This window comes from Dromiciops gliroides, chromosome 5 (assembly GCF_019393635.1).
Source record: "Dromiciops gliroides isolate mDroGli1 chromosome 5, mDroGli1.pri, whole genome shotgun sequence".
Lineage (NCBI taxonomy): Eukaryota > Metazoa > Chordata > Mammalia > Microbiotheria > Microbiotheriidae > Dromiciops > Dromiciops gliroides.
The window spans coordinates 42,921,120-42,941,642 of record NC_057865.1 but is presented as its reverse complement, the minus strand read 5'-3'; the positions used below and the strand labels follow the sequence as shown (position 1 = coordinate 42,941,642).

Sequence of the window (20,523 nt, the reverse complement as noted above, 5' to 3'; positions counted from 1 at the left end):
GTCCCAGGCCCACCTTTCTTTTCTCTCTGCATTCTCTTCCTTGCTGATTCCATTGGAGCCCATGGGTTCAATGATCACTCTCTGGATTTTTCTGTCTCCACAGATTATGTATCATAGATGTAAAACTTCTTTAGATACTTTCAATTTTATAGATGAGAGAGAATAAGTGTCTTGCCCAAGGAAACACAGCCAGTAAGTCAAGGGTTACAGTTTAAGCATCTCACTCCAAATCTGATGTGCTTGTCTGTCTAAAAGTTGATCCATTGCCAGTCTTCTTTAAATGCACACCTCTACCTGACTTTCCCATCTCTGTTGTTGGTGGCACTGCCATCTTGCCAGAGAATTGAATTTGAAACCTCATGGTTGACTTTGACTCTTCTTTCCCTCATTCCCCTCCTCCCACATTGTTTTTCGCCATGTCCTGATAGTTCTGTTCCTACAGGATCTCTTCATACCTATTCCCATACTTTCCCTCCCGTTTCTAGGGCTAGGGTTCAGGTCTCAGATTAGCCTTGCATAAGTGGCTATATATTTTCACATCTTGATACTGTGGTATTGAGCCATTATCTGTTCCCACAGTCAAACAGCCTTTTCCCCCCATAATCTCTTGGTATCCATGGTAACCAGTAATTGCATAAGTCTTTTGTGAATGAGGAGGAAAACTATGTAAACAGCCTCCTAACGGGTCTCTTTGCCTCCATTCCCCCCTCCCTCTAATTCGTCTTTTACACGGCTGCTAAAGTAATGTTCTTCATGCATAGGTCTGGCCATATCATAGCCTGCTTCAAAGATTCCTGTGCCCAAAATACATAGTGAGATGTATATATGTGTGTATATATATATATATGTATGTATGTATATATATATATATATGTGTGTGTGTGTGTGTATGTGTATACACACACACACACCCCTGAAATAGCTGGATTAAGAAATGATTATTGAGGGGCAGCTAGGTGGCGCAGTGGATAGAGCACTGGCCCTGGATTCAGGAGGACCTGAGTTCAAATCTGACCTCAGACAATTGACACTTACTAGCTGTGTGACCCTGAGCAAGTCACTTAACCCTTATTGTCCTGCCCCCCCCCAAATGGTTATTGAATTGAAATGAAGTTTCTTATCATCAAAACAGCAACTTTATGGTCAGGAAAGGGGCCAAAAAGGAAGCACTTTTCAACATACTATTAAAACCTTCAACTGGCATCTGTATTTAGTCATTTGTATTTATTCACATGTGATCTTTCCTGTCTTTATATCCCTGAGATTCGCCTTTCTTTTTTATAGGTGTCCTTTTTTGGGGGGTTGGAGGGGAGGTCTATTTGTAAGTATGAGCCATGCCCAGTATTAAAGTGAGGGCATCAGACCCCAGCCAGTAATTGTTTGTTCACCCTGGGACCAGCAACTGTGCCAGAGTGTATAAGGCCATTGTGAAGGGAACAAGAGGAAATCATGCTGCTCAGTGGACCCACCCATCCCTCCCTTCCTCCACCCTAGGTTAATAAATTCACTTTGTGATTTCACTTTGTAGACTAAGGCATCTTCCTTCAGCCTTGCTTTACAATTTCTGAGTAAATCTGGAGCGTGGCAGTCTACTTAGTGAGAAAGTGCAGGAAAAGCAGGATGTGATTTGAGACCTTCAAAGTCCTTTTCTTGGAGCTAATCAGTCCCAATTTTATCCCCTTGTCTCACTTTTCCTACCGTGCTTTACAATAGTGGAACTCTTGGCCCTGAGGAATAGAGCAGCGCAGTGGACAGAGTGCTAGAAGTAGCCAGAGGACTTGGATAGCAATCCCAGCCCTGCCACTCCTGGTTTCCTCCCCGTGGGACCTGGGAAGTGCCTGGGCCTCTCTGGTTTCTTCATCTGTGAAGTTTTTAAGTACTTTAACCCCCCCTCCCCAATGAGGGTTAAGTGACTTGCCCAGGGTCACACAGCTAGTAAGTGTCTAGTGTCTGAGGCCAGATTTGAACCCAGGTCCTACTGAATCCAGGGCCAATGCTTTATCCACTTCACAACCTAGCTGCCGCCTCTTTAAAACTTTTTCAGTGAACAAAAATCTACATTCCCTCCCTCTTATGACCAACCCCCATTGGGAAAAAATAAAGAAAGCAAAAGAAAACCTTTGTAACTAGTATGTATAGTCAAGGACAACAGATTTCTGCATTGGCCGTGTATATGTCTATACACGCACACCTGAAGCCGATACCATTCACAGTTTCTTTTCCAAAAACTAATGGCTCCCCCAATGATATGTTTTCTTAGAATTTCATGATTGCTGGTCCTGAGAGTCCCTATCCCCATTTAAAAATATTCCTTTTAGATTACTAAGGAAACTAATTTGCAAATTGAATGGGTTGTCAATACCTAGTGTTGCTATGCTGAATAGAAAATTAAAACTAGACAGTACTTGGTATTGAGTGACATCCCAAAGTTGATGAACAGGAAAAGGAACTGGAATTTTCATAAATATTTTGAAGTTTGTTTTATAGCTATCTAATATAACGCATTTGTTTTGTTATGGGCGGCTTTAAGTTGTTTACATCAGCCAAAGCACGTTTTCTTCTAGAAGTTGTAATTGTCCTGATAGACGTTTTTATGTATGCATTCTTTGCCACTTTTCATCCACATCGTCTACTCTCCCATTTCCCTACAGTTCTTCCTTGGCTCTTTTCCACGTAGGTACCTCTGCCCCATCTCAGCATGTTTTCTTATGGAAAAACTGAGCAGACCCCTTGATGTAGCCAGCGTTCTTTTGTCTTTGACAAGAACCTGTTCAAAGAGAGCATCCCAGCAGTAGCCATGAAATAAATTCATCAATAAACAGTTGCTTCTTCAGGAATACTTTGAGTCTGAAGTTCTGAATTCAGGTGATAAGTAGGTGAAAAAGAAAGCATTTAAAGTCCCATCTTACTCTGTTGTCTCTTCTCAGCATCCCCAAGGTTCGAGTATTGGAGGATGAAGAGGGATCAAAGGACATTGAACTCTCTGATGACCCTTATGACTGTATTAGACTAAATATAGAGAACGTGCCCTGCATCATCACTTTAAGCAAGGTAAGCCCAAGCTTTCTATATGTTTTGTGATTCTCTTTCATGTCTTCTCTGTTGATGTCAGTTGCCCGTTTATAATGTTTTTAATAACCAAAACCTACCCTACTTTCTCCCTATCTGAAGCAGAAACTGCATCCATTAGTCAAGTAGAGAAAGGTGCTCTGAGAATGTAGAAAAGACTTTGATAATAACAACTGACTCAAAATAGAATCCTATATCAATAGCAAGATAAGGCTTTTAAAACGTTTTAGTGAAAACTTTAGTGATAGTGGAATACAGATGTCTCCTACTATTTCATACTTCATATCAAATCAACACATTTCAAAACTAAGGAAACAAAGAGCCTGTCCAAGTGTCTATTAAGTCCTATCAACTATTATATTGCCCAGTTAATCAGCAAAAGATCATCTTTTTGGTAGGATAGAAGCTCCTAATTCCTCAGAAGTAGAGCCCTACCTGGGAGAGATTGCAGTATGGTGTTTCCAAGAATTAGCCTCCTCTTCCCAGTAGTACATCATCAGAGCCATAGGAAAATGAACCAAGTCTGCTGCTGTGCTTTATTTTTTTAGTTTATTTGATTGGATTTTTTTTACTCAAAACTAAACTTTATATGGTGTCTGAAATCCAAGCAAAGGTGCATTCAGAAAATTTAAAAAAAGATCTCCAACTGTCCAAGAAAAGCATCAAGTAGTAGCTTATTTCTGCAGCACATTCTCTTGGCATCAGCAGGCACCTGACTGATTTCTTGACAGCATGGGGTTACTTTTCAAGGGATGCATTTTAACCAATGATTCAAACGTCTGTCGTTTACCTCTGGGTTGGAGGTTGGAGTGCCTCAGGTGAAATGACCCAGAACTGTTCTTGCACTAGCAATTCCATTATCTGCTCTTTTGTGTTGACCTCTGGGTCCAGACACCTTCGGGAGAGCTCTCAGGGCATTGGAGCAGCTGCCAGGGCTCAGTGGCATCCTTGTAATGGAAGTGTCTGAACCTCTTCTGGGCCTTGTGATGCCAGAGGTCCTCAGGATTGGTGGTGCCCTGGTCCCACAAGGAATCTTCCTCTCTGTTCACCATTAGGGGCATGGCTTCTTCCAGTGGGGCAGCCTTCGTCGCAGGCACCTCTGGCTTCTCAGGCATCACCATACGGGGAAGTAATTTCAGTTGCCTGTCCCAGTTTTCTGCCCCAATCCCTAAGGAACTTCCTTCTCCCTCCATTCAAGAACCAAGGAAAGAGAAACTCCCAGAAGCCTAGTTCCAGACTTCCGCTAGATCTGTGAGTTCTTGAGAATCTTGGATCTCCAGCTCAGTCCTGCAGGACCAGGGTGAAGAACGCAGTGGACTGCTGCTGTGCTTTAACAAAATGATGCTTTGGCACTTGCAAGCTTGTCAACTTGCTCCAGGTGGGGAGCCCAGCTTCTTCCCATCTGTTATCTCTCCACTGTTTCATCTAATGTTGGGCATGCTGACTTGATTTGTCAGTTCTGCCTTGAACATACTGAACGTTCTCATTAGTTTGCTCAGTGTTCTTGGTATTTTAGATTGGCTACAGGCACGTGGTGGATGCCACTCTTCAGGAAGAGGCTTGTTCTTTGGCCAGTCTTCTTGTTTCTGTGACCAGCAAAGGGGTGCTGACGTGCATGAGGAAAGTGGGGAAAGGCAGCTTGGACCCAGAAAGTGTCTACGAGATGATGGAGGTAAGGCACAAGCTTTGGGGCAAAAACCAGTCATGGCATTGTACCCATGGTTTATTTACAAGGTCAGTCCCACACTTGCTCTTTCACCTCTGTGTTCCACCTCTGAGAATGGTCAGGATTTGCCGTTTTGATGTCCCTATAAAGATCTTGAAAAAAGGTCTGGTACGTATTTGGCAGCTGTTTGCTGATCTAGCCAGGAATTGTATACTTTGTCCCCAGATTCTAGTACCACCTCTGCTGTAAGTGAGCTGGAAGATTACTTTGGGCCTCAGTTTCCCTAGCTTTAATATAAGGGAGTTATACCAGATGACTTACAAGACTTCCTTAAATTCTGTCATATTTGATTTGGCTTTGAAATTGTCCTGCTGCTTTTCCTTCCATGAGTAAATGATGTAAGGAGAGAACTAGGCAAAATGCTTGAGGACAGCTATGTACTTATTTCTTCAAGGATATGAAAAAAAAATATTCAGAAGCAAACACATGCATGCCAGGAAATTGATGTTCTCAGGAATAATGCCATACTTGATCTAACAACATGTCCAGAGATCAAAATTTAATGAGAACAAGGAATATAAAAACTGTAGTAATACTCTCTTCCTATAGTACCCCCTTTCCTGCAAAAGCATGTTACAGGTAACTCTCTTCATCTTTTTTTTTTGGCAGCATGTTTAGATAGTGAACTTTTGTTTCACAGACTTGCATAGCCAAGGATATATACTTGATACATTTATTTATTTGTTTGTTTGTTTGTTTATTTATTTTAGTGAGGCAATTGGGGTTAAGTGACTTGCCCAGGGTCACACAGCTAGTAAGTGTTAAGTGTCTGAGGCCGGATTTGAACCCAGGTACTCCTGACTCCAAGGCCGGTGCTCTATCCACTGTGCCACCTAGCCGCCCCTATACTTGATACATTTATATGTTTACCTTGTCTGTCCAGTGTAAGAAGGCCTTCTCTTTAGATACCTGGGTCTTATGATCTAGTCTTAGTCTCACTGTTTAATGGGAAATACTGTTTTTCATAAAGGAAATCGTCGCCAATCTCTGAAAAAAAATTCTTGTAAAAACTTTTGCACAGACCTAGTATTCAAAGCCCGTCACTGTGGGGCACACCCTGCCCTCAACTCCCTGACCCAGCTTCTTTTCTTAGCGACGACCACAGTCCCTGTTTCATGAACTTTTATGCTCCTTTATCCAAAATCCCACTAAAAATCTTCTAATGGCTTCCTTTGGGTCACATGGCATTGAGGCTTTTTGTAAATAAGTTGTATCTTTCCAATTCCTTTATTACTATTGTGTGTTAAGAAGTCTCTGAGACAGAAGGTAGCTTAGAGGACACCCTTCCCTTTGACCTGAATAGGGCATTCCCTGAGGTCCTATTGGGAATGCCTCAAGCGAGGCTCAAAGCCACTGTCCCTGAGGCAGTGTCCATTCCGTTGGTGTTGGAATTATTAGGAACGTTTCCGAAAGTCAGGCCTCGGCCTCTCAGTAGCTTCTGCCACATTGCCACTAGTTTTGTTCTGCTTTATTGCAAACCCAGATCCTTTGTCTCTTGATTCGTTCTATGATCTCTACCCTATCGGCCTTCTCTCTACGTAGTCCCTTCTCCACAAATCATAGAGGAATCTCATGAGTCCTCCTTACAGTGTTCAAGAAGGAGGTGACCTCGGCAAAGCACTTTCTTCTTGAGCATAAGAAAATGTTTGCCATTCTTTTTACCAAGTTTTTGTGTGTGTGGTAATAAGGTTTTCTGTTCAGATAAAAATGACATCTTTCTAGTATGATAATAGGTTTGTTTAAATGTCTGCAACAGTTGGGAATATAAATTAATAGACATGGGGTAAACATTACATATTAATTTTTTCTTGTTAATAGTTTTATGCCTAACAGTCTTGTGTGCATGTTTCTTCTTCTGTCCTTGATTCTGCAGACTGGGAAACGAGTAGGCAAGGTGTTACATGCCTCCTTGCAGGCTGTTTTACAGAAAGAAGAAAACCTGGGACCCAAGAGACAGAAAGTTGGATTTCTGGGATAAATTATACTTCAACCATTGTAACTGTGACTTTAAAAACAAACAAAAAAAATCTACAAAAATTTACATTTTTATTGGGTGGCTTGACCTTTGTAGCATTTGTATGTATAAAATTAAACTTTATTTTTTGAGCTGTTTTGTGTTGACATCTTTTTTTTTGGTAGTCACAAGCAAAAGACTTCTAATTTGATCAAACCTTTTAGATGCAGTTTGAGAGTGAAGTCTGTGTTTGCACCTCTCCTTCTCATGCCCTCCAAATGACAGCTGAGTCCATGCTAGGTGCTAGGGCTGATCACTGAAGGAACGGATCTGTTCCTTTCCTTCTACAGTGGCCTTGTGGTTGTGTTGTTGAAAAGTAAATCTGAAATAAAATATCTGGAAGCATTAAATGCCTAGCACAAAGTAAGTGCTTAATAAATGTTGATTGATTGATTGATCAGGGATTCCTATCTTTTTTTTGGTATTGGACCCCTCTGACAGTCTAGTAAAGCCTTCTCAAACTAATGTTTTTAAATTCATAAAATAAAATATATAGGATTACAAAGGAAACCAGTTATAATTGATATGTAATTTTCAAAATATTTTTTAAAATGAGTTTGTGCACCCCAGGGTTAAGAACAGCTGCTTTAAAAGCCTTCGTTCTTGGGGGCAGCTAGGTGGCGCAGTGGATAAAGCACTGGCCCTGGATTCAGGAGGACCTGAGTTCAGATCCAGCCCCAAATACTTGACACTTGCTAGCTGTGTGATCCTGGGCAAGTCACTTAACCCTCATTGCCCTGCAAAAAAACAAAAACAAATAAAAAAAAAGCCTTAGTTCTTTCTTGCAGATTCTACTTTCCATGAACCTTAAGAGATCTAGAATCATCTTTTAAAATGACAAATGCCATAGTAACCCCCAAAGTTCTTAGCTTCTTTTAACCTAGACAATGAACTTCTACCAGTTCCTTTGAAAACTCAGTATAACTATGTCCCTTATAAATTCTCTTTTGAGGGGGCAGCTAGGTAGTGTAGTAGATAAAGCACCAGCCCTGGATTCAGGAAGACCTGAGTTCAAATCTGGCCTCAGACACTTGACACTTACTAGCTGTGTGACCCTGGGCAAGTAAGTTAACCCTCAATGCCCCACCCCCCCCAATTATTTTGATGTCTTATAGTCACTTTGTAGTATCTTGTATTTTTCAAGTACTTTTTTTTTTTAAATAAGATTTTGTTACGTCTTTTGTTTTCAAGTGTGGTTCTACCCAAAGATATGGTGGTGGGGAGGATGGACTATATAGTAGCTGTTTAATTTCTTTAAATCTCTTCTGTTTTAAAAATTCTTTTCAAAAACAGGCTACCAAAACTTCCTATTTGAAATCTGGTGGTTGAGGAGAGAAAAACTCTCAAGTGGGGTGTGATTCAGCTATGGTAATTGTACTCCATATTACAAATTAGACAAACAAAACAAGAAGTTAGGAATTTGTCACCCAATGAAATGGGTGACACCTTGAGCTGAGGCCCTGGCCAAGGGATCCAGTAACCCTGGGGCAGCCGACTAGTGAACAGACCTTTCAGAAAACAGCAGCTGCTTGGCCATGATTTGAGACCTGTCTGGTGCTTTTCCCAGCTCCCAGGACCTGCCTCTCATGTGCCCTCTTCAGCACCACATAACATCCAGGGGCCTTCATTAGTGCGTGGCTTTTCAGGGTCTAGACCTTTAAAAGTTTAGATTTGTGGGGGAGGGGTGACTTGACCACTTCGAATCCTGTTTTTTGTATTATCAAACTTCCATCCGCGGGGCAGTGTATTTGTTATGTCCCATGACAACCAGTACTTTACCAGACGTTTCTAATGATTCATTTGACAAGGCAGAAGTTGACCCCTTTCCGTTTTTTCCAGTTGTTAATGTAGGATTGGTGACAGAGGTAGTATTCAGTTTGGATGTCTTAGCTTTTGAAGACTAATTTCACTGGACCTTTTTCGGGGCATAAATCAAAATGCTTTGAGATGTAAAACTGAATTCTTCTAGTTATCTTTCAGCTAGACAAACGAGGAGTGAACAAGCAGCCCACTGCTCAACAGCAGAGGGCTACAGTCACCCTCTAGCTAGCTGATAAGCTGTCATAGAAGACAGAAAGAAACGTCTGTCTCTGGTGCTCATCGTCTACTATATCACTTCATTAAGTTAGAGGAGCAGTCATTCACCAGGCATTTATTTGACCCCTGCTGTGCACTGGGCATAAGAGACAAAAATGAAAAACTTCCCATCCTCAGGGAGGTGAGGTTCTCAAGCGGGAGACAGCACGGACACCGAATCATTGCTTTAGAGAGTGAGGGAAGCTTCCTCCCCATCATAGCATAGAAGAGAGAACAGTCTAGAGTGAAGTTACTTGCCCAGGATCAGAGCTAATAAGAACCTGATGTAAGCATTCAAACCTAAGTCTTCTGAGAGCTCTACCTACTACTGCCTCTCATCAGTATATGAAAATAGCTACGAAATAAAACACTAAGGCAGTTTAAGGAGAGAGAGCCTGAGCAGGGAGTGGAATGTCAAGCAAGGTTTTGTGTAGAAAGATCACAGGTTTAGAGATGGAAGGGGTCTCATCCAACGCCATCGTTTTACAGACGATAGAACGGGCTCAAGTTGGTTCAGTGACTTGCTTTAAGTGGGTATTAAGTGGCAAAGCCAGGTCCTCAGACTATAGTTCAGAATACTCTGGATTGCCAACATGCCACTGCCTATAAACTTTATTTTCTTTCCAGGAGATTTCAGTGGCATCACAGAAACAAATTTGCCCAACCTTTTCATGGGAGGAGGAGCCCTTATTAGAAATAGATGGTTACCACAGCTTTCAAACTGAGACAAGAAAGCTTTCAGAAAAAGAGACCCTGGAGGAACCTTTCATTCAGCCAAATGAATAAGAGTTGTTTCTGACAACCTTGCAAATAAGCACTTCACTGAGAAAACAGTTAAATCAGCCAGAAAGCAATTAGCAAAGATTTCTGGAGGGAAGTAATGTTGAACAAGAAGTTGTCTCTGTTATTTCCGTCAATCTTTAATTTCATAAAATAAGACAGTCTTCCATAAATTTACCCAAACAATAGTTTGTTCAGGGGATTAATATTAGCCTTTTTTGGGGGGGTACAACTGAACACATTCCTCATTATTAGGTGCAGGTAGACCTAGACAACTAAATGAATTGCATTATGCTAATGAAACACAAGTTTTCAAATACCAGACCCTTGCAACTATTCCTGATTGGTGGTTAAACTCAGTTCCTGAAAATGCAACCGTGTAGATTCATTCTTGTAAACTCAGCTGTGTAAGCAGAACAATACCAAGTCCAGGGAAAAACTAGGTAATGACCTACATACTCTGAGTCAGAGGTAACTCGGGGAGGACCCATATGGCTCTCAACACTCTTTACTAATTCAAGGCCAGATTAAAATTGGGAAATTCTTAATTAGGTTTTCATTTAATTGGGAAATATTTAGAAAATACATAAAGATATGATAGAACATAGTTGTCCCATCTCTAGTTGAGTTTGACACAACTGGTCTACATAGATGCTTTATTGTTTTTGACACTTGCAAAATTGTTATGAAAATGCCATTAGATTTTTTTTCAAGTGATTAAAAACACATGGAAGGGGCAGCTAGATGGCGCAGTGGATAGAGCACCGGCCCTGGAGTCAGGAGTACCTGAGTTCAAATCTGGCCTCAGACACTTAACACTTACTAGCTGTGTGACCCTGGGCAAGTCACTTAACCCCAATTGCCTCACTAAAAAAACAAAAACAAAAACAAAACACATGGAAGGTAAAAGCTAATCCTTTTACTGAATTTTTACTGAATTCACAGAGCATTAGAGTTGGAGAAAACCTTATAAATCACGTATTCCAAATCCCTCCTTTTCTAGTCCAGTCCAGCTGAAACCCAGCTAGTAAGTGACTAAGCTGAGAATGACTTCCAGCTCACTGATCTCTCTCCTCCACCAGAGATTCCACAGTACTTCACTATCCTTTGTTTTGCCTTCCATGCAAGCTGTATTCCCAAATTCTCTATCCAGATTTACCATAATGGTGAGTAGCACCTTGGGGAGTTAGGAATTAAAACAGGACAGAAGAAGGGATTGGGTTTTTGTATTTATTGATTTAAAGAAGTAGACTTTTGGTAGTAAAAGGTTTGTAAACTCGTAAAATCTGTCCCGAGCAGACTGAGAAACAGTGAGCTAAATTGAAATAAAACTAGCTTAATAATTTATTTCATTTGAACTTCTGATCCAAGTCCTCTTTGTGAAAGGAATTTTTAAGAAGCTTTTCTTGTTAATCGATCATTCCAGCAAAAAATCCATTTTTCTGTCCAGTTTCATTTTACAATGCTACACCTAGTCAGTGGGTATTTTGTGCATTTTAATGAGGATTTTATGGCTTCCTATCACAGTGTACTCTGAAGACCCCAGCAGGACAGTAAGATTTGTTACTCTGCAAATCCAGGCACCAGAAAGTCTTGTGACACCTGGCTTTCGAGATAAATAAAAGATCTGATTTGCATGTATGGGTAAGGTTTCATTGGAAATGTGTCTAAAACCTCACAACTGTGTTGCATCTTATTTTATCATAGTATAGCTTAAAGATTAGGGGTTCTGGGTTCAAGTCCACACCTGCTCTATTTGTGTCAGTTAACCTGTGCCCCAACCAAGTTACAGAGTTGCTGGCTAGCATCATCAGCGCATGTACACCAGATGTACCCGACTAAGATGAAATCAGACTGGACTCCCTAAGACGCTGGTCTTAACCAACTGCAGCCTTCCTGTTTATGTTCCCATTTTGAAGTTCCTTTTTTCGAAACACCTGTGAGGTAAGTGGGTCATAATTTGTATTCACTTCATTTCAGAGATAAAATACAGTTCTTCCATGTTGGTGGTTCTAGGGCTAGATGAGACCTCAGACCCCATCGAGTGCATCCCCCCTCCTTTTACAAATTAGGAAACTGAGGTCCAGAGAGGTTACAATGAATAACTTGGCTAACATTTCAGGTGGGATATAAACCCAGGCAGGGCCTCTGACTCTAGGACCCAGTAACCAGCTCTGCCTGCATTAAAACTTAGCTCCTGACCTGGCCGAGTGTGTGCAGTTGGAGCACCCAGCCACACTGTCTCTGCTCACCATGATGGGCAGACACCCTATTTTTACCACCTCTTTCAGTGGGTCATATACAATCAACACAAAGTACCACAAGTCAACAGTGTGAGGTGGCCAAAAAAGCCAATGCACTCTTAGGCTACGTTAAATGAAGGCATTGTGTCCAGAACATGGATGGCAGTGCCACTGTCTGCCTTCTAGAGTTTTGTGTTTAATTTGGTGTGCCGCACAATCGCTAATAGCATTTATATGCACTTGAAGGTTTATAAAGTGCTTTGCATGTGTTATCTCAACTCTGTGAGGTGGTATTATTATTATCCCCATTTAACAAATGTGGAAACTGAATCAGACAGGTTCAGTGCCTTGCCCAGTGTCATACAGCTAGTAAGTGTCTGAGACTGGATTCAAACTCGGGTCTTCCTGACTCTATAACATTTGATAAACTGGATACCACCCAGAGGAGGGATACAGGATGGTAAAAGGCTTGAGGATCAGGCCACTGAAGGCACTGGTGCTATTAGAGAGGAGGAAGAGAAAAGAGGAGCTGGAGCATAATGACCCTCTTCGAGTATCAAAGCCTCTCGCAGAAGAAGCATCAGACTTGTTCGGTTTGGTTCCAGAGGGCAGGGACAGCGTGAGCTCTGGAGCTACAGTCATGGGCACTGTGTAAGGAAGAGCTTCCTAACAATTAGAGCTGCCTGGGGGGGTCTTCAGGTGGCAGCTGGGTTACGTCTCATTGGGTATGTTGTAGAGAGATTGGACAAGAGGCTCCTGAGGTCCCAGCTATGAGTGAGGTCCATATGAATGTACCTACTGGATGGACACACACACACACACACACACACACACACACACACACGACCTCCAAGTTTGTGGCTTTGCCTGCTTCTAGCTAGTGTTTGGTTGTTTTTTTAAATTTGCTTACCTGTTTGTCACAGCCCACAAGTAATATTACATGAGCTAGTAAATAAAGCACTGTGCAAACCTTAAAGCATTATATGCATGTTTGTTGTTGTTATTATATAAGCATTATTATTATTTAAGCTCTTTGAGGGCAGGGAGGAGCTTCATTTTTGCCAAATGGTGCCTTGCACACAAAGATGCCTAATAAATGTTCATTAAGTTGAATTGAATGCTTCCATTGGGTAACATGCAATTCTAAAGCTTGGATAGTGTATGTAACACCATGGCTGATATTAGATTAAGATTAATTAGTGAGGGGGGGCAGCTAGGTGGCATAGTGGATAAAGCACCAGTCCTGGATTCAGGAGGACCTGAGTTCAAATCCGGCCTCAGACATTTGACACTTATTAGCTGTGTGACTTTGGGCAAGTCACTTAACCCTCATTGCCCCACCAAAAAAAACCAACCAAACAAACAAAAAAACCCCAAAGATTAATTAGTGAGATTTATACTCATGCCATCTTCAAATTTCCTTTATTTCCTCTGTGACCTGAAGCTCCAGTGCAGACTTTTTAAAAAAAAAAAGAAAGAAAGAAAGAAAAAAGGAAAGTTACAAAAGACAAACCTTAAAATGTCTTTGCTTATCAGATAGAAAAATGAGAGAATTCTTAATGGGGTAGGGTGTGTGTCTGCATATGTGTCTGTGTGGTGAGTGTGTGTGTGTGTGTCTGTGTGGTGTGTGTGTGTGTGTGTGTCTGTGTGGTGTGTGTGTGTGTATGCATGTGCCTCTGTGTGTGTGTGTGCCTCTGTGTGTGTGTGTGTATGCATGTGCCTCTGTGTGTGTGTATGCATGTGCCTCTGTGTGTGTGTGCCTCTGTGTGTGTGTGTATGCATGTGCCTCTGTGTGTGTGTGTATGCATGTGCCTCTGTGTGTGTGTATGCATGTGCCTCTGTGTGTGTGTATGCATGTGCCTCTGTGTGTGTGTATGCATGTGCCTCTGTGTGTGTGTGTATGCATGTGCCTCTGTGTGTGTGTGTGTGTGTGTGTGTATGCATGTGCCTCTGTGTGTGTGTGGGGGTGCAGTATTTTTGTTGAGTTGTTGACAGTGTCATCTTTCCCGAGCCATCTTTGGCTTCTCCACTTTGTGCAGCCAAGACAAACCAAAGGCTTCTGAGCTGACGCTCAGCTCTCCTCTTGTGCAGATGTTTCCGTTCCCTTGGCCTCACGACAACAAAGACGTGGCAGTGCCTGTAGAGGAAGAGAATTTTCCATATGCCCCAAAGGTACCAAGACCTTCCAGGGTGGAAGCCTCTAAGAGAATCCAGCGGACATATGTAGAATTTCTGTCCCTGAGAACGAAAGCCAAGAGCCTCATCTTCCTCCATTAATGAAGTCCTGTCCCCTCGTTCAAACTCTGGCTGTTAGCTTGAGGATATTTTTGGGGAGGGTTGCACATGTGTGGAGAGGGCCCATATTTATAGACATCATGACTCACAGCTGGCAGGGAGGCCACCTAGTCTAAGACATGCTGTCCAAGAAGCCCCTCTACCACATGCCCAAGTGACCATGCAACTGTCACTTGAGACCCTCCGGTACCTCCTAAGGCAACCCATTTGACTTGGGAGAGCTCTCAAGTATTAGGGATTTTTTTCTTTTTGTTGAACTTTAAAAGGTCATGTGGCTTGTGTAGAGAAGTGACCTCTGAGCCAGAAAGACCTGGGGCCAAGTCTTGCCTCTTGGCAGTGAGCTCTCTAAGACTATTGGTTGCAGAGGGGGTCCTGAATTGCACTGGTAGAGGCAGACGCCCTCACAGAGGAGTTCCCTTCTATTTCAGTGAAATGGCAGGTCCAGTCCCCATCCCTGTTCCTATTCCTATTCCTATCCCTATCCATATCTCTATCCCTATCCCTATCCCTATTCCTATTCCTATCAAGCCCAAATCTGCCTCTCTACAATGGCCAGCCATCACACCTAGGCGTAACCTTTTGGGACCATGCAGAATAAGCCCAGCGCTAATGAATTAGAGCCCTTCTGACATTTGAAGACAGCTGTTGTGCTCCACCCTGCCAAGTTTTCTTTCTTCTGGGCTAACCATTCCCGGTTCTCAAAAGAGATTCTCATATCCTGAGTCCTTTCACCATCTTACTGGCTCGCCTCCTAAGTGTTCTCCCAGTTGATTTCATATCCTTCCTAAAATTATGGTACCCAGAATTGAACAGAGGTTGTCTGACCAGGGCAAGGTATATTCAACCTCAGCGATCATCCAGCAAAACTCACAACTGAAACATTAATGCAAACGTGAAGCACCTACTGTGCAGAGGGTTTTCCTAGGGATGGGGAAACAGATGAAACATAGTTTTGCCCTCCTGAAACTTACAGTCCAGACCAGGGACCTGTGGGTCATTGTTTTCAGACCCACAGTAGATATAAACACTGATTAACTATAGTTCATGTTATTATGTGTTAAGTGTATTAATTAAGGTGCAAAACAAAGTATGAGGAAACTCAAGGGAAACTGATCATTGCTGATAGGGAAGATCACTGAAGGTTTCATAGAGAAGTCTGTATTTGAGTTGGGTTTTAAGCTGTAAAACTTACCAGCTATGTGACCTAGGTGAGTTATTTGATTTCTCAGAGCCCCAGGAGCAATTCTCTAAGACAATAAATTGCTGAGTTAATGCTGATCTGCACTGGTTGAGAGAATTTTCTCTTAGGGAGTTCTCTATATCAATAAAATCTTAGGTGTGGTCCAAAACAAAGTATGGTTAGGAATTCAACATACAAAGAAGGGGAAGAAGGAGAATAAAGTATTGTCTACATAGAATACATTCTGTGCCAAGGTAATGAGGCAGAACAATGTATAACTCATTTGAGGGCAAAGTAGAGTCCAATTTGGCTGAACTGTGAAGAAGAACAAAGGCTGGAAAAGTAGGAGGAAACCAGATTACAGGGGGGCCTTGAATGCCGAAATGTTTCTCAACATATTCCATGTTTATGGTGACCAGGAGCAAGAAATGGAGATTGTCCATCCAAAATAGCAGGTGAGTGGTTGGTGACACAACCAAAATCCAGTCTGCAGTCTCTTTGCTATTAATAACATGTTGTAAGATAGGATTTTAGGAGTGGGATCACTGGGTCACAAATATGTAAAGAACTTTATCAAATTTATAAAAATATGCCATTTCCTCGATTGATAAATAATCAAAGGAGTTGAACAAGCAGTTTTTGGAGGAAGAAATCAAAGCTATATATAGTCACATGAAAAAATGCTCTAAATCATTAGTGATTAGGGAAATTCAAATTAAATCAACTTTTAGATATCTCACACCTATCAAATTGGCTAAAATGAAAGAATGAGAAAATGACAAATGTTGGAGGGGAAGCCAAAAAATTGGGACACTATTACACTCGGTGGAACTGTGAATTCATCCAGCCATTCTGGAGAACAATCTGGAATTGTGCCCCAAGAGTTATAAAACTGTGTAAACCAGGAATACCACTATTAGGTATGTTTCCCAAGGTGATCAGGGCAAAAGGAGAACAACTTATTTGTTCTAAAATCTTTATAGCTGTTCTCTTTGTGTTGGTAAGGAAATGGAAATTGAAGGGATACCCAACAGTTGGGGGAATGGCTGAACAAGTGGTAGTAAGATTGTGATGGAATACTATTGTGCTGTAAGAAATGATGAGCAGGTTTGTTTTTAGGAAAACATGGAATGACTTGTATGAAATAATGAAAACTGAATGTTGAAAACTATCCTTACATGTAACTGGAAAATAATAAAATACTTTATGATAAAAATTTTTAAAAAATCATGAAAATGGAAATGAGCAGAACCAAAAGAAAATTGTCCACAGTAACAGCAATATTGTTCAAAGAACAACTGTGAACAATTATAAATACTCAAATCAACGACAAAGGACCTATGAAGGAAAATGCTATCTACCTCCAGAGAAATAAGTGATAAATAGAAGTATGTATAGCTTCACATGCATACATATATTTGTGTGCATCTATCTATCCGTCAAATGTTGGTCTTCTCTAGTGTGGAGTTGGGAGGGAAGGAGGGAAGCAACTTGGAACTCATGTAACAAAAAAATGTTTTTTTAATTTAAAAAAGGGGAAAAGATGCTTGTCGACTGATTTGGCAGAGGAGGAAAGTGAGACCCTAAAGAGAAAAAGTGACTCGATAAAGCCACACAGCTAGTAAGTAGCAAAGGTGGGATTTGAGCCAAGGTCCTCCAGTGCCACCACTGGTCTGGGCACCACAACACACCACACCACACCATGAGGTCTTTTCTTCCATCCTTCCTTCCTCCAGATCTCTGGATGAGTCTCAAATGAAATGAAATCAGATAGGAATAGAATATGGAAATTCCTGAGGGGGAATAGATCATCGGCATGTCTCCTTTTCCCAGGAATGCAAGCATTCCAAGTCCTCAAAAAACAGGCCCATCCCTGTAGCAGAAAGGCAAACCATCCTTTCTGTAGTATTTATTCAAGCTCCCCATAACCTGAGTGGAGTTCATGGTCTGCGTACTATCTGACCACCTTAGAATTTATCCAGGAATGAAGGAAAAGGCAGAGGGGGAAAATATCTCTTGCCATGTGTGTCCAGAATTCTAGGAAATAAGACACATGGACTGTGTTGTGCAATCTCCAGGCCTGACTCCAGGCAGTCAGGGCCAAACAAGAAAGAACTCTGCCCACTGGGAGGCCAAGCCCCGCATTTTTTGTTTGTTTGTTTGGTGGAGCAATGAGGGTTAAGTGACTTGCCCAGGGTCACACAGCTAATAAGTGTCAAGTGTCTGAGGCCGGATTTAAACTCAGGTACTTCTGAATCCAGGACTGGTGCTTTATCCACTGCGCCACCTAGCTGCCCCCCCCCATACCCTCTTTTTACAAATGAGAAAACCGAGATCCAGAGAAGGGAAATGACTTGTCCAGGATCACAGCTAGGATTTGAATCCATATCTTCCTGACCCTAGGACCAACACTCTATCCACTAAACCTGCATACATACACAGACTTCCTATGCATGACCAAATAGAATCAAGTGTTACAGAGACAGATACTTGACTAGGAAGTGTTCGGGAAGGGACTGAGGCTGTGGCAGGTTTGCAGATTAATGGGATGTTTCATTTATGGCTTCCTGGGAGTAGAGGGGTCAGGTGAATGCCCTGAAATGTGAAACCTGTGTGACCACTAATAGTTACTTGCTTCAGGTATACTCACTCATTCTTTTTTTTTGGGGGGGGGGCAAGGCAGTTGGGGTTAAGTGACTTGCCCAGGGTCATACAGCTAGTAAGTGTTAAGTGTCTGAGGCTGGATTTGAACTCAGGTCCTCCTGACTCCAGGGCCGGTGCTCTATCCACTGTGCCTGCCACCTAGCTGCCCCTAAACTCACTCATTCTTCTCCTTCAAAAGTTCCCTGCCTCTGAGAGAGCAGATGGGGAGATTTAGGTTTGGGAAGGAGAACTACTCAGAGAGAAACAATTCTTGAGCATCATTTAGTCTTTAGTTCAAGCACAGAAGTGCTACACGACCAAGACACAAAATCCCAGAACCCCAGATTCTGTCTGACCCTGAACCCTGTTCTTCCGTGATCCCCACCCTGCCCCCAGGCCTGACTCTCTGGACTTGGCCGCTATGTTGCTGTGTCTCAACTGCCTTCTCACCCAGCAAGTTCCCTTGGTGCCTGTGGCCTTCTGATGTCCCTCTGCCTCTGTGACTCCCTTCCGTCACTGGCGAGGAGTCTCCGCTTGGAGGAAGGGCCCAGGCAGCCATCCTTCATTCCTCTCCCAGCTCCGGTGCTGCCTCCCCTGCCCCAGCCCAGCTTGTCAGCTTCCCTTTATGTGTGGTCTAACACTTAGAGTGGAAGATCCTTGAGGGCAGGCACTGCCTTTCGTTCATTCTGTTCTTGTATCCCCTGTGCTCATAACAGTGCATGTAGCAAGTGATTAATAAATGCCAGTTGATCTGCTGCCACAGAAAGATGGATGGATTTGGAGACAGGGCTTCAGTCCACATCCCAGCTTTGCTATTTAGTATTTGTGCCACCTCTGGGGCTTCACTTTCCTCATCTGTAAAATGGGAACTAGAGGTAAAACAGGGCTTCTTAATCTCTTTCCACTCGTGACCCCTTTTTTACACGACCCTGGGTCTATAGGGATAGAAAGTAAGTGTACATATCCTTTTACTGTAGCCAAATTTTTCACAACATGACCCCCATTTAAGAAGCTAGGGACCAGATGACCTCTGTCGCTCCTTCCAGCGCTAAATCCGAAGATTTTTGTCTTAACTCTTTGCCTTTCTTACTATGCCCAATACTTTGCTCAGTGCCCGGCACACAGTAAACACTTAATACATGGTTGTTCATCAATCAAGCCCTGTGATCTACTTAGCTAGACAATCTGGATGAAATAGTTTCATTTTCCATTGTCACACACTGTTCTCAGGCATAGGAAAGAAGGAAGCCGTAGAGAAGTTACTGGGGGAGAAAAAGGAAAATTCTAATTTTACACTAGCGCCTGGGAAGTCTTTGGACCCTACCATGAAATTCAAAACACCATTTGCCACTTACTGGCAAAAAGCTCCTTCTCTTCTCAGCACTCTAGTGGATGTAATGACATGACACAGCCCACGTATAAGCCCATAACACCAAAGGATACTCTGGGGATACTCCCTTTTCTGGTTCAGCGGCTCCATTCAGATCACCCGGGAACTTTGGATGGCCGCGTCTCACTGCCATCCCTTAGGCTATTGTCTCCAATTCTTAAGTCACAGCAAATGAACAGATTTATTTACCATTCAGAGAAACAATTGAAGCTGCAGAAGAAGGGACCGTACCCCTATTAGCAACACCTGATTATGCCTTTAGAGGCTACCCTCCCCCGAAGCTGGTACAACTCCAGGCACTTCAAGTCATGCCCTTGTCAGGCTTTCATCAGGTGTCCCCTCTGCTTGTGGCTCCCCAATGGGTGTCCAGCAGCTGCATTCATCACCGACTTGTTAGAGTCTCCTTTCTCCTTTCCTTCGTTCCTCTGGCCATTCGTGTAGCATAGCTCCTCCTTCAGCCTGTAATTCTCCATAGCTCCCAGGTGTCATCCTTCCCCTCTGCTGCATGCATCTTACCATAGTTTCTCCACTCTTCTGTCGACCTGTGGTTCTGCTAACAGTTCTCCAGCAGGCAATGAAAGCACTTTTGTGATAATCGGCTGAGTTGGTATCTGTCCTGTGTCTATGGGGCACCGTCACAGAATCATAGATCACAGAGTTGAAAGGGACCTTAAAGGCCATTAAGGTCCCACCTCTTCATTTTACAGATCAAGAAACTGAGGCCCAGAGAGGTTAAATCCCTTGCCCACAGTCACACAACTAATCCTTAACTGAAGCTATGTTTGCACCCAGATCTTCCCAACTCCAGGTCCAGAGCCCAGTCTATTTTACTGAGTTGCTCAGAGCTTCCCTGTCTCAGTCTAGTCTCAGTAAGCTTACTGGGTCCAGATCTCACAGCATCAAATTAGGGACCCTGTTCTGGAGTGTAGTATAATTCTTCTGACCTCTGACCTCATGGAGGCTTACATTCTGCCTCTCTCTTGTCCATTTGGGCCATAATCTCCACTTGGTGAGGGTTATTTCACGGTCTGGTGTCTCTTCTCTCCCAGTATTCAAGTGATTTAATTTCCTGCCCGGATGAACACATCCCATGGGTCTGGAGGCTTG

General features: G+C 42.6%; 1 protein-coding gene across 2 annotated transcripts in view; it reads left to right on the top strand.

Annotated features, from left to right (window-relative positions):
* Positions 1–7,083, top strand: part of EXOSC7 (exosome component 7) — a 41,851-nt gene extending 34,768 nt beyond the window's left edge. The window contains exons 6-8 of one of the 2 annotated variants that reach the window (XR_006353228.1): positions 2,928–3,051; positions 4,569–4,741; positions 6,669–7,083. Coding sequence is in view for 1 of the 2 variants with exons in the window: in XM_043966150.1 (XP_043822085.1) it covers positions 2,928–3,051; positions 4,586–4,741; positions 6,669–6,773 (385 nt within the window). In the remaining variant the exon portion in view is untranslated. The remainder of the gene's footprint in view (positions 1–2,927; positions 3,052–4,568; positions 4,742–6,668) is intronic. The other variant, XM_043966150.1, reaches the window with a different exon arrangement.
* Positions 7,084–20,523: the final 13,440 nt, after the last annotated feature.